The 11713-nt window shown below is 42.7% G+C and overlaps 1 protein-coding gene across 2 annotated transcripts; it reads right to left on the bottom strand.

The window, feature by feature from the left end:
* Positions 1-371: 371 nt before the first annotated feature.
* CNEP1R1 (CTD nuclear envelope phosphatase 1 regulatory subunit 1) lies at positions 372-7223 on the bottom strand. 2 transcript variants are annotated; one of them, XR_010434323.1, is made up of 7 exons: positions 7108-7223; positions 4911-4982; positions 2726-2799; positions 2284-2393; positions 2091-2145; positions 1723-1823; positions 372-501 (listed from the first exon to the last, which is right to left on the bottom strand). XR_010434323.1 is itself a non-coding variant. In XM_064671148.1 (6 exons), exons 1-6 carry the CDS (start codon positions 7130-7132, stop codon positions 1782-1784), a joined length of 378 nt encoding a protein of 125 aa, XP_064527218.1. In that variant the 5' UTR covers positions 7133-7223; the 3' UTR covers positions 533-1781. The 2 variants fall into 2 exon arrangements, 1 of the variants encoding a protein (XP_064527218.1); XM_064671148.1 differs by lacking the exon at positions 372-501 and having other exon boundaries at positions 533-1823.
* Between the last annotated feature and the right edge of the window lie 4490 nt (positions 7224-11713).

The raw sequence follows: 11713 nt of genomic DNA, 5'->3' as shown, positions 1-11713 counted from the left end.
CGGCACATCCCACATCCCGCATCCGAACCGGCACCGGCCTCACGGGCACGGCCCGGCACATCCCACATCCCGCACCCCGAACCGGCACCGGCCTCACGGGCACGGCCCGGCACATCCCACATCCCGCACCCCGAACCGGCACCGGCCTCACGGGCACGGCCCGGCACATCCCACATCCCGCACCCCGAACCGGCACCGGCCTCACGGGCACGGCCCCGCACATCCCGCACCCGAACCGGCACCGTCCCGCTCCTGCCCGGGGATGCTCTGCATGTTTCCCCTGGTCAACAACTCAATAAACGTCACATGAAACAGTTTCCTCCAAGAGCACTTACAGAGGCAGGAGTGACCTGTAGGGCGGAAACCTGGCAGGGGGTTTCTCTCTGATGTAGTTCTTATAATCTAAGATACTGACATCAAATACAGGAAAAGTTGGTCCGGTATGAAAGTTAGACTTCAGCTACAAATTTTCTTTTAAGTTCTTCTGCGTTCGCTGGAGATCTGCGTTTGCACGGCACAAAAGAAGATAACGTTTTGTTTATACAAAGGATTTATTTTATACACATTTACCTACAAAATATACAGCAGTTAAAAATAATGCGTGGGCAGAACCATTACTGGAAAAAAAATCCAGAAGACAATTCTTAATGTCTTAACTGACAAAGAGTTACATCAATAGGCTGCCTTTAAAAGCCAGTCTACCCTGTAGTAGGAGTTACTGAAGTTGCAAGAGCTTTGCAGTTAGAGTCAATTTAAGGAGTTCAAAACAATTAAAAAGGCACCTTGAACAACTTAAACTTAAAACTTTATAGTTTTAGCTATTCAAAAGTTACACTTTAAGCATATTTCATCCACACCTCGTTGTTAACACTCTGAATAACGATTTTTGTTATTTTCTTGTGGCACTCTTTATATTTTCTTTACCAAATTCAAAATTATACATTTGCAATACTATTTTCATGTTCTGACTATCACAGCATAAAAATCCCCTCAGAATGTTCGGGTGGACTCCAGATACAGTACAACCTCGCAATCAGGAAGATACAAGCATGTTTAAGACAACTTTTAAAATATTAAAATCTTAAAATAGCAGTGTTTTGAACCAGATCAAACAAGGAACTATGTATGACCACAAGGAAAGTGGCTGGTGCACTATATACACAACTCGACAAATGTGATCCTTGATATATTTGTGAAGTTCTTAAACAGTAAGACCAGTTTTCTCCAGCACAGACAGACCGTCTTCCTGCGAGCCTTTTAACCAGTTCCAAAAAGAGTGACCAGGAGACAAGGACAGCTGTAATGAGGAAGTGTGCTAATAAAACATCAGGAGACTGGGAAGTGTTCCTCTCAATACGGTTCACGGGAACAAAGGAATCCATAAAGCAAATATTACTTCTTTTCCTGAACATTGGCATTGGTGTGCTATTTACAATAGCTTACAAAGACATGTAACACAAATGAGGTTTCATTTTCAAGTTCAACTTCATTGCCGATTAACATACTTCACTTGTATGTTCTGTTCTAGCCGAAGTAAAAAAGTGAGACTAATACTGAAAAAGAGGTAATCAGAAGTAGCAAAAGCACTGATAATGTGATAACAAAGAATTTGGATAAATATTCAAGAAAGGAATATTGCACACTTTCACTGTCAACTGTGTTAAGACTTTCACTCCCAGGCAGTGACAACCAGTCCCATTTGTTTTTTTGCTGTCATACTACCTTAAAAAAGGTCATTTTTGGTTTCCATGGCAGTGGAAAAAACTGAATGAAGACAGCCCCTATTGAACGTGAGGCCTAGGTTTCAATATTAACTTTCCAGTCTGCAAGAGAGACAAAAAAAAAAAAAAAGAGTTTAAACCCTGAAAGTTGAGCCCAACAATTGCATTTCAAGTTCAATATTACAGGCTGAGTTTAAAACAACACAGAGAACAATACTGAGCATTTCACATTCCAGTGTTACAGGCACACAGAATTTGTTGAGGTGTATACAAATGCTGTTCAGAAAAAAAACCGTGTGTCTTTTTTCAATTGTTTGCCTTTTTTTTTTTATACAAACAAGGTTTGGGCAATGAACCACCAACACTTACATCATCACAGGACATGTTATATTCTGCCAAAACAGTTCGACATCGGGCTGCTATACTGTGTGGATTGTGTCAAGGAAAGCAGCTAACACTTGTACACAGAGTAAGTAAAAACTGAAACAGCAGCATTAGCACAGACTTCATGAACAGCAGTAACTACAACACTTGTAACTTGACAAACACAATTAAAGGATACATTGATGGTGCCACCACTCTTTTGTGTATTCCAGCAAAGAACAAGCCTATTAGGGTAATACAGCTAATTGTGAAAAACGGGTGATTCCAAAGTGATGTGAAAAACGACACCTAGGAAAGAAATCGGATTAGTCTCACTATATACTTTCTAAAACATACAGAAAGTTGCTGCCTAGTTCGCTTAACTAAAAATAAAACACTGCTCCTAGCCCTCTCAAAGTAGTTGTGAACAATTCTTCCTATCAGCACTCAAGGTGCATCATTTTCCTAGGCAATGCCCCAGGATATATTCCACAACAATTCCAGACAGCTTGAGAGCTTAACTAAAAACTGTCTTCCAGTTTCACATAAGAACCACTTTCAGCCTTCCAGTTTTCAATATACCACTTGACTGCAGCACCAAGCTATGAAACAGAAAACATTCAGCATTAGCCTGATCTTACCTTCTGTGTCTCCGGGTCTATTAACCAGTTCCAAGCCCCAGTTGCTGTGCAAACTGATACCACTATCAGAATCACTGATGAAGAAAAGAACAAGAGTCATAAACAGTCATAAACAGTATACCTCACTCATATTTAAAAGCATTTATTTTTCAGCAGCAACTTTTAAGCTTGTATTTCTTTTCCTACTTCTGCATGAGAAAAAGCTTCTAACTGGAGGCAGAAATGAAAACAGGTAAAAAAACTACCAGTAAGTGAAACTGTAAAGATTCTGTACAAGTTGGCACCAAAATCTAAATTGTCAAGCAGAAATATCCCAATCCTTTGAAGAAACTGAAGTTTCTAAAAAAACGTGGATATTAAAAGCATGAGTTGGTAAGTAAAGTAAGATTTGTACCAAATGTTCACTTTGCTATTTGACCTAGTGCACTTTGGGCAACAGGAATGCAGAGCCATCAAACTGCAGAGCACAGCTAAAGTTTCTCTCCCCCAAGCTCATCTGCATAAGGAAAGCCTGAGGCAGTTTCAGTGGCACAAGTTGTGTTCTGCCCCCCATCCCAATCAACATAATTACAAGCAAGGAAGAGGCAAAAAAAAAATAAACAGGAGTCAGGAAACATGTTAACATTAGCACATGAATATTAGCAAAAACCTCTACACATTCAGAATGGCTTAGGAAGAATAATCAATTCACTGTAAATGAATAATACTAGATACATATCAGAGTAACACAGCATCCTGGACTGATTTTGAGAGACTACAAAGGGTTGGGGAACTGGGGTTGATGGAAAAAGAAAACAGAACAAATATAAATGTAGAGAAACCTCGTATTATATTGCACATCCATAAAGCCTTGCAGCTTTCATTGCAGTTCTGAGTGTTTTCTGTGGAGCCTGAAGCTCTGGATGCAAATACAGTTTTTACTGGAAAGGAAGTGGGCAGGGCAAAAAACAAAAGCCAACAAATCAAACCACACCAAAAAAAAAAAGGAAGAGAAGGCCCAGAATTACCAGCCTTTAGGATCATAGGAAAGAACCTGGAAACAAAACCCAAATATTCATTGCATATTCCTTACAGATATTACAAATTTAAAAAAAATAAGAACTCTGACAAGTTAAGTTTTCAAAAGAAAGTTGAAAAAGATCTATCAAAAGCATAAAGCTTCTCTACAAAACACATTTTTTTCAGAATAACAGGAAGAAAAGCAATTAAAGTAGAAAGTTCCTCTTTTATGGGAACTGCAGAACTAAGAAAATGAGTAGTTTGGGAAAAAAACATGAATTACAATTGAATACAATACTAGTTATGCAAACCTCATTTAAATATGCCTAGAAGTTTTCAGTATTTTTTTTTTAATTATATCTGACAGTAAATAACAATTCTGGAAGCCAAATGCATTCCTACAGTAGGTATGCACAAGTTTGGCAGATGTACATATAAATATCTTCCTGCCTCCTGATTGCTCTGAAACAAGGGAGCTTGAGGTGGTGGTAGTGGTGTTTGGTTTTGCTTTCTAAGTAGTCATTCCTTCGTTCAAAATTGACCTCTCAGGAGAAAAGAAGCTATTTTATATGTGCTAAAAAACATCAGTATTCTTTGAGTAGGGAAACTTCAGCAGAACCTCACAACAAAAAAAGTTGGGTGTTTCCACCACAGACTACTGATTCAGAAGTTGGCAGCATATCTGTGGTACCTTTTGACCTTCCTCCTCCTTCAAACTTCCCTGTCAGAATAGAGCTGAAGACATGCTGCCTTTATGGCACACTGCTGTAACTTTTTCACCTTCAGTTTTATAGGGACTATCTCACTTACATAAACCATACTTAGTTTATGTAACTATAGTGACTATCAGAGAAGTCTGAGTCTCCAAAAAAAAAGTCCTAAAACAACATAAAACCCAGAATAAAACAGAAAAAAAACCCCACAACAACTTACTGTTCCAACTATTTCGAGAATAATTCAGCCCTAAACCAATTCAACCTGAACCTCATTTTTCTAACTCTGGCTAAAGTGTTAGTTTATTATCCTGTGTTAACTTGTTGCAGTCTATGCAATGTATGCCATGAATTTTAAAGAAAACTTAAATAGAGATTTTTGTTTGGGCAAACTTAAATCAGAGGTACACCCTGGTAAATCTAAAAAGCTTAAAAGACAGACTCTTATTTATCCCTTGGAACATTAAACTTACTTCTCCAACGTCCTGTAGCTGGTTGCAAACATGCAATATATTCAGTAAGTCTTCTTTCAAAAGCTTTGAGATCTGGGGAGGATGTATATTAAGCATAATTAGATCTTCATCTATTTAGTCACATTGTAACGTAAAAGATGAAAGGAATTCACTTTTCCCCTGTGCATACCCACTTAAACAGGCAGAGAAAACCAATGCAATGATAATTTAGATGCAATAAAAGCCCAGGCAAAGTAGTTTTGCTCAACTTCAGGTAAAAAGTACAGTGACAGAGTTGAACTAAATGCAAGAAACATTCCCACTTACAAAAAAGCAAATCAACATAGATGGGAACCAGACTATTTTAGACATTTTTAAAAACACTGAGAGTTAGATTCTAAGTAGCTTAAATTGCCTCTCAAAAAAAAAAAAAGTATCACATTTTGGACTATTAAGTACATCAGGAAACCATTATATTCTATTATCTACGTTACAGCAGTTTTAAAAAAAGTTAGCCATTTGCCAGCTGTTCAAGGGATTATTTGTAGTAGTGTGGCTTTGATGACTTTGTTTTGTAGAAACTTTGAATGCCCTGATATACACACACACACACACATATGCAAAAAACCCCACAGCAAACACTAACCTGACGATCTCAGTTTAATTCACTTTTTCTTTAAACAGATCTTTCTTCTTACTGCCATGGTTCTCCTATAATCTTTTCACTGAAATTGCTCTTAAATGCATTTCAAGTTCATAATCCTAATTCATTTTTAAAAAAATCTTGGCCTCCCAATGTGTGTCGAAAAGGAGCTGTTTCACCTCAAGTCCAGGTTAGATTTACGCTTCTGTTGAACAAGGTCAATATTTGACAACATTCCAGTCAAACCTAGAATTTTACCCGGAGTTAAGTTTTAATTAGCATCAACTTAACTTTCCGCTAAAGTCTCCATCAGCATCACTGCAGAACTTCAGCTTGCAACTACTACTAAATTAGTTACCATAATAAAGCAAACAGAGAATAAGACTGGAAGAAGTGTTACTATTATGATCATTACTAATGCAGTTTTCTAAACCTGAATTTACTCCTAAGTGGTTTGCAGGTGAATTCATGGGTGAAGATCACAATATCTTGACTTTAGCCACAGAACAGCTGACGAGTCTTAATTACCGCCAAGAGCCCGGTAGTTATGGCCTGTCCTCCACCTCCCTTCTGGGGAAGCTAAACCACTGCCAGCAATTAAAGCTAATTAACTGTTCCCTGACTAGCACGAGCCCCTGCACCTAGTCACTGAAGTGAAAGGGGGAACAGGAGGCAGCACATGAAAACCTGCTCTTAGAGCAGGAGAACCCTGTAGGCATAAAATCAGGCTAACGACAACAAAGCTCTCAAGGAAACACTTGCAAATTGCAGACATCACTAAAACAAAAAATGAAAAAACTCTTTCAGAAAACAGGAAATTAAAGTTTTAACTTATTTTTGTTTATTATCTGTGAGCTGATCCCTTTGGCAGCTGTGACTAGCAGGGCTCACTTCTGGGATCCCTCAGCTTGTGCAGACATGGCAACAAAGCCCTGACAACGCCGGACTATCGGTTCCTGCCGACATGTCAGCCACAAAACACCGGCACTGATGCGTTTCTAAAATCCGTCCCAGCCGTATTTTTGGACGCTAAAAACTCCTTTCAGGGTTTTGACATCCTGCAAGCTGCAACTTCAAAGCCCGTGTAACCGAGACCATCAATGTCCTCGGATAAGAAAGGGCTATTTTGACGTCGCGTTCTTCAAGCACAGCGTGGGACTGTCGGAGCTGTAAGAAACGCGCCTCACGCACAAACCCGTGGGTTTACCACAGCACAAGCGGATTTTAATAAGCCACAGCCGAGCAGCGGCAGGGAAAGAGAAGCAGGTCCCTCCTCCCCAGGGCCGGCAGGAGCCCCCCGGCACAGGCCTGCCCGCGGCCCCGCTCCGCGGGGAGCAGCACAGCCCGCCCCGAGCGCAGGATGCGGAGGAGCCCCAGGACCCCGCCCCAGCTCGCCTGTCTGGGCCGAGGAGCAGCGCCGGGAGCGCGGTGCAGAGGGAGCCGAGGCCTCCCGCGGCCGCTTCGCCCCGCTCCGCGGGGACGGCGCAGCGCGCCCGGGCAGCCCGGCCGTGGAGCCGGGAGCTCCCGGCGCGCCGGAGAAGCAGCTGCGGGGTCGCTCCGTGCGGCCGCACTCACCCTCTGCCTGGTCCAGGGAGTTCATGGCGGGCGGGCGGAGCGGCAGCACCGGGCGGAGCACCGAGCACCGGCCGAACGCCGCGCCCCGCCCGCCGGCCCGGCCCCGCAACAACGCCCCGCGCCACTCGCCCGCCGCGCCGCCCGCAGCAAGCGCGGCCCCCATTGGCTGCGCGCAGGGAAGGGGCGCGGCCCGGCCCGCTGAGGGCGCACAGGCGGCTTTGTTGGGCTTCGTTTGTTAAACGGCGTCTCCGCCTTGCTGCTGTTTGTCACATCCCGACGCTCTCAGGTCGGTTGAGAGGGCTGTTCCGCATGTGTAACTTGGCGGAAATAAAAGCTAGAAAAGAAGATACAATGCTCTTTTTGTTTGGTTGGTTGGTTGGTTTTTTCCATACAGCCCCGGGTCAACCTCTACGCTTGTTCATTCAGGTTTTTTTTCTACACACCTTCCCCTTACAGTCACCATCCAGCGCTCCGGCACGGCCGGGCTGCTCAGCCGTGTTTGGGAAGCAGGTCCGGCAAAAGTGACCTCTAATCTCAGCAGGGCCGGGCAAAGCTCTTGAAAGCTGCTGACAAGCGCGAGCACTGGGATAAATCTTTCACAAATGCAGTTTAAATACTTCAGGCTTTCTGTGCTAGAAGAGGGCACCGGGGCAGGAAGGGCCGGAGGGGGACGCTGCCCGCAGGCTTTGTACCCACACGGTGCCCCACTCACTCCCTGTGTGGGCGACCAGATTCATTTCACCTCCACGCAGCCCTGGGAAGCTGGTGTTGAAGGTATTAACCCCAGCCACAGACAAAGTTGAGTCCCCTCAGCCCCAGCAAGGCAGGGTGGCAGCCAGCAAGTGCCCAGGGAACCGCAGGGAGCAAGTCCAGAGCCAGCCACACTCTCAGTTCAGCTGCTGGTGTTTCCTTCAGCAGGAGTGAGGTGAGACCTTTGGAAAGGAGCTTGAAGGAGGTGAGGAAAGGCTCAGGTACAGCTCTATCCCTGCTAAGCAATGCCAGTGCAGAGGTCAGCAGTGTGGTACGGGCCAGCAGCAGCAGCAACGCTGGGCACCAGCACAACTGGCCACCCACCATGAGCTGCAGAAAGCCCAGAGAACAGCAAAAACCATAAGCACCTTAAAAACATCACCTAGGAAGACAGGTTTAGTGGTGTGACTGTATTTGGTCTACAGGACGAGAAGCTTGGGGAGGACATGCTTACAGTCTCCCTGGAGGTAAAAGGTTTTGCAAAGGGGAGTGAACCAGTGCTGCAGGTGCAAGGCAAGGTTTTTGCACCCTGACGGCTGCAGGGGAGATTGGAGCCTGGCATTGAGATAGAACTTTTCCATGAGAGGTGAAGGAACAAGCCATCTCCAGAGATGCAGGCAGGTGCAGTAACGTATGGCAGAAAGTTCTGTGTGTTTTGCCCAGTTTTTGTTGGCCCAAGCATGAGGCTCATGAGCCTGACAGTGTCCAGACTCTCCAGGGGCATGTGGGGCCAGTATCTCTGTCAGTAGAAGGGGTGCGAGGTGCTTCCACGTGTCGCCCATTACCCCTCACCCCTCGGTTTTATTGCTGCATCCCTCGGTGTGGCACCGGGGGGTGGCCTTTGGATGGGGACAGCGACAGTGGCATGTTGGTCATGCCCCTGCCGGACCCCGCTCATCCCGGCTGTGCCCCGGCGGTAGCGATCACGCAGGGGGTGGCAAGAGCCGAAATTCCGATCGGTCGTCCAAGAGTGGTGCGGAAAGGTTGGGTTTCTCTGTCGGTTGTCAGTGTCCCGTTGGACGTACAGAGATCAGCCACCATGATCCCACAGCCCTGCCTGCCGCTGTCCCAGCTGGGGTGCAGAGTTAACTGAACTGCTCTGTTTGCTAAATGAAAGCTTTTCGAGTTACGGAGTGACTCGATTAGTGAGCTCTCCAGGGACCTGGGCTCTCTGCACTGCCATCTGTTTTCAGCTAACTGGTACTGGAGCCTGGATTGTACTTTGTGGTCCAGTAAGAATTTTGTGTTGCTCAGAGCAGAGAGCTGCAGTGCTCTCAGGGGTGGGATGTGGTGTCATTTCTCTCCTTCTGGGGGGCATGGGCAGGGCATTAGTTTTTTTAAAGGGACCTTAGAAATTCATGAAAATGTGACTTGTCATTTTGCTCTCATTGGTTTTAAGTGTCATCACAAAAAAATTATGTTTTCTGGAAAGTTGTAAGTTACTTTTGCTTTGGTGATAGTCCACTGAATGTACATGGTGGCCTAATATTTTCTTAAGAGTGTTTGAATCCAGCTTATTATAGTTTTGCCTAGTTAGTTTAGACCAGTTTTGCCAGTGTAAAAACCAGAAGAAACATTACACTGGTGGTGATAGGAATTCTGTCAACTACATGGAAAGGCTGAACACCTCAGTGGTGTTTTTTTCTGACTGTTGATAGAGACTATAGCAGATATTAGCATTAGAATATTTCACTGAATCAGTCTGGGAAGGGGGTCTTCCTTACTACAACTGTACTCTTGCAGTTGGTAGAACCTTAAATTAATGAGACCCAAAAAAGCTGGATGCTACTCTGAAAAGTGGTGTGCTATGCATAGCCCTTGGAGATTTCCAGTATCCTGGAAGGATGAAAGTTGTGATTTGCATTATTTATACTTCTGTGAGCTTGCTGATGTGCAGATCTTCTCTGATCTTTTATATTGCTAGGTTTACTTCTGAACAGATACAGGTATCTTAAAGCTGGGTTTTATTCAAACTTTGATGATTTGTGACACTTAAAGGCTGAACCAACACTAGGAAAAAAATTCCAAGAGCTATAACCCCTGACATGCTTAAGTAAATAAGTAAATAATCTCTTTATTTTTTGTAACATAAAACTTATTGGACAGTTCAAAATGCTTTTTTTTTTCTGAGTAGCTTTTACTCTCTTCTGTAAAATTCTGTTCACTAACTGAGATAAATGAGACAAGATGATGCAACTGTCATCATACTACAGCTATGACTTGAATAAACTGTTTCTTATGGTCAGTGCATCTGTTAATAATCCTTGATATTTTTTTCTGCCAACACCTGTGAAGCCTTAAAATTGACAGCTTAAGCAAAAGGGCTTAGTATACATTTGGATTGCTTCACAATGCAGAGGTGACTGGAAGAAACGTGCTTTGTCAGTTTAGGGGGCTATCTCAAGTATCCTTTTTTGAGGTGCAAGGGATGCATCTTTCCAAGTTTAGCGTCTTTGGTATCTATTTCTGGTTCTCACAGCTGTACTTGGAGCATAATGTGGGAGCATCTGTTGGCAGCATCTGCTATCAGAGATAATTAGGATGGGTCACTTGTTTCTAAGTTTGATTGCTTTTCCAGTCCTCTCCTGCACATTCTTGTCTACATATCCCTTCTGCACTCATTTTCCTCTAAACAATCCCTCCCTCTAGAGGCAACATGTTACTTCAGAGATACTATGTTAATGTTGAAGGCTGTTACAAATTCAGTCTTTTTGAATGTACTGATCCTATATTTTTATAAATCTGTTTATTGTAGTAACTACCTTCAAAGTTTAAAAAGTATAACCCTAACTTGCATTTAGTGATAAGAGGATAGTGTTTACATGCTTTATATTCCTTTTTTGAGTAGATTTTGGAAGCTTAAATCTTATCAAGGGACTGTCCTCTTTTTATTCATTCTATCTCATTTTCCCTGAGAAGTCTTACTTATCAACAGGACTGCTGGGTTTTTCTGTAAGAAGATCCATATTCAGAGCTTCTTGGTTTAGACAACAAAAAAACTGGTTAGAAAAAAAACCTCTCCATTACTTTTTTTTTTTTTTTTTTTTGGTAGTAGGCCTATAGAAAATATTTTAAATTTATCCTCTTTGTGAGCTTTGTCAAATAGTCTACTGTGGTCTGTAGAAAAGAGAATACCTTTTGTTAGACATCTGAACAGAATCCACAGGATTATCTCTACACAGTGTATGTATAGTGTAGAAATACACATTTTGTGTGTGTGGCTTGATGTAATAGAAGATCCATTTTCACTCTTAGAACAGTAGTATAAAACTTCTTCTGCCACACTGAGTATGGTAAGTTATGGCTTGAGACACTATAAATGCTTTGAAGTTTGGTAGTCTGTAAAGCTAATTTGTGTTCCTCTGCTCTTTTTCTGCAACCGGAGTGAGGTTTTTATATATTTTTATTTACTTAGAGCAGGAGTAATTTACCTTCATATTCCATATAATACTTCTGAAGACAGGCTTCTTGTATCCAAGATAACTTAATTCCTTTTTTTCGTTTATTGTTCCTCTTAACACATTTTAGGGGAGCCTGAAAGAATGTTGTGCAATTTCTATGTTCTAATTAGTATAGTGTTTTATTAATCTGTGGTGACTTTTCTTTGCTGTCTCTCTTCAATATTATTTAATCTCCAAACTTTCTTAACTTTAAGCCCAGGCATAGATCCAGGTAGACTCCACGTCTTCTGATACTGTAATGGAAAAGATGCTTAATTTTGAATGTGCAAGTGATGTATAAATGCCATATCTTAGTGGGAAGCAAAGAAATGAAATATTGATGGAAGTCACTTGCAAACAGTCAGAATTGTACAGTGTTGCTTTAGATTGGTGAGGAATTGATGAGGCTGGTTGAG

The sequence above is a fragment of the Pseudopipra pipra genome, chromosome 14 (genome assembly GCF_036250125.1).
Source record: "Pseudopipra pipra isolate bDixPip1 chromosome 14, bDixPip1.hap1, whole genome shotgun sequence".
NCBI lineage: Eukaryota > Metazoa > Chordata > Aves > Passeriformes > Pipridae > Pseudopipra > Pseudopipra pipra.
Note: the sequence above shows the minus strand (reverse complement) of the source record. Positions and strands in the feature narration are given on the sequence as shown.

Bases quoted from the DNA above. Each gene is read 5' to 3' on its own strand.
- CNEP1R1 (XM_064671148.1), bottom strand. From the start codon at position 7,132: ATGAACTCCCTGGACCAGGCAGAGG. The intron at 2,394-2,725 runs GTAAGATCAGGC...TTTCTTTCCTAG, and splicing joins TAGACCCGGAGACACAGAAG to GTGTCGTTTTTCACATCACT. The intron at 1,824-2,090 runs GTAAGTGTTGGT...TCTCTCTTGCAG, and splicing joins ATAACATGTCCTGTGATGAT to ACTGGAAAGTTAATATTGAA.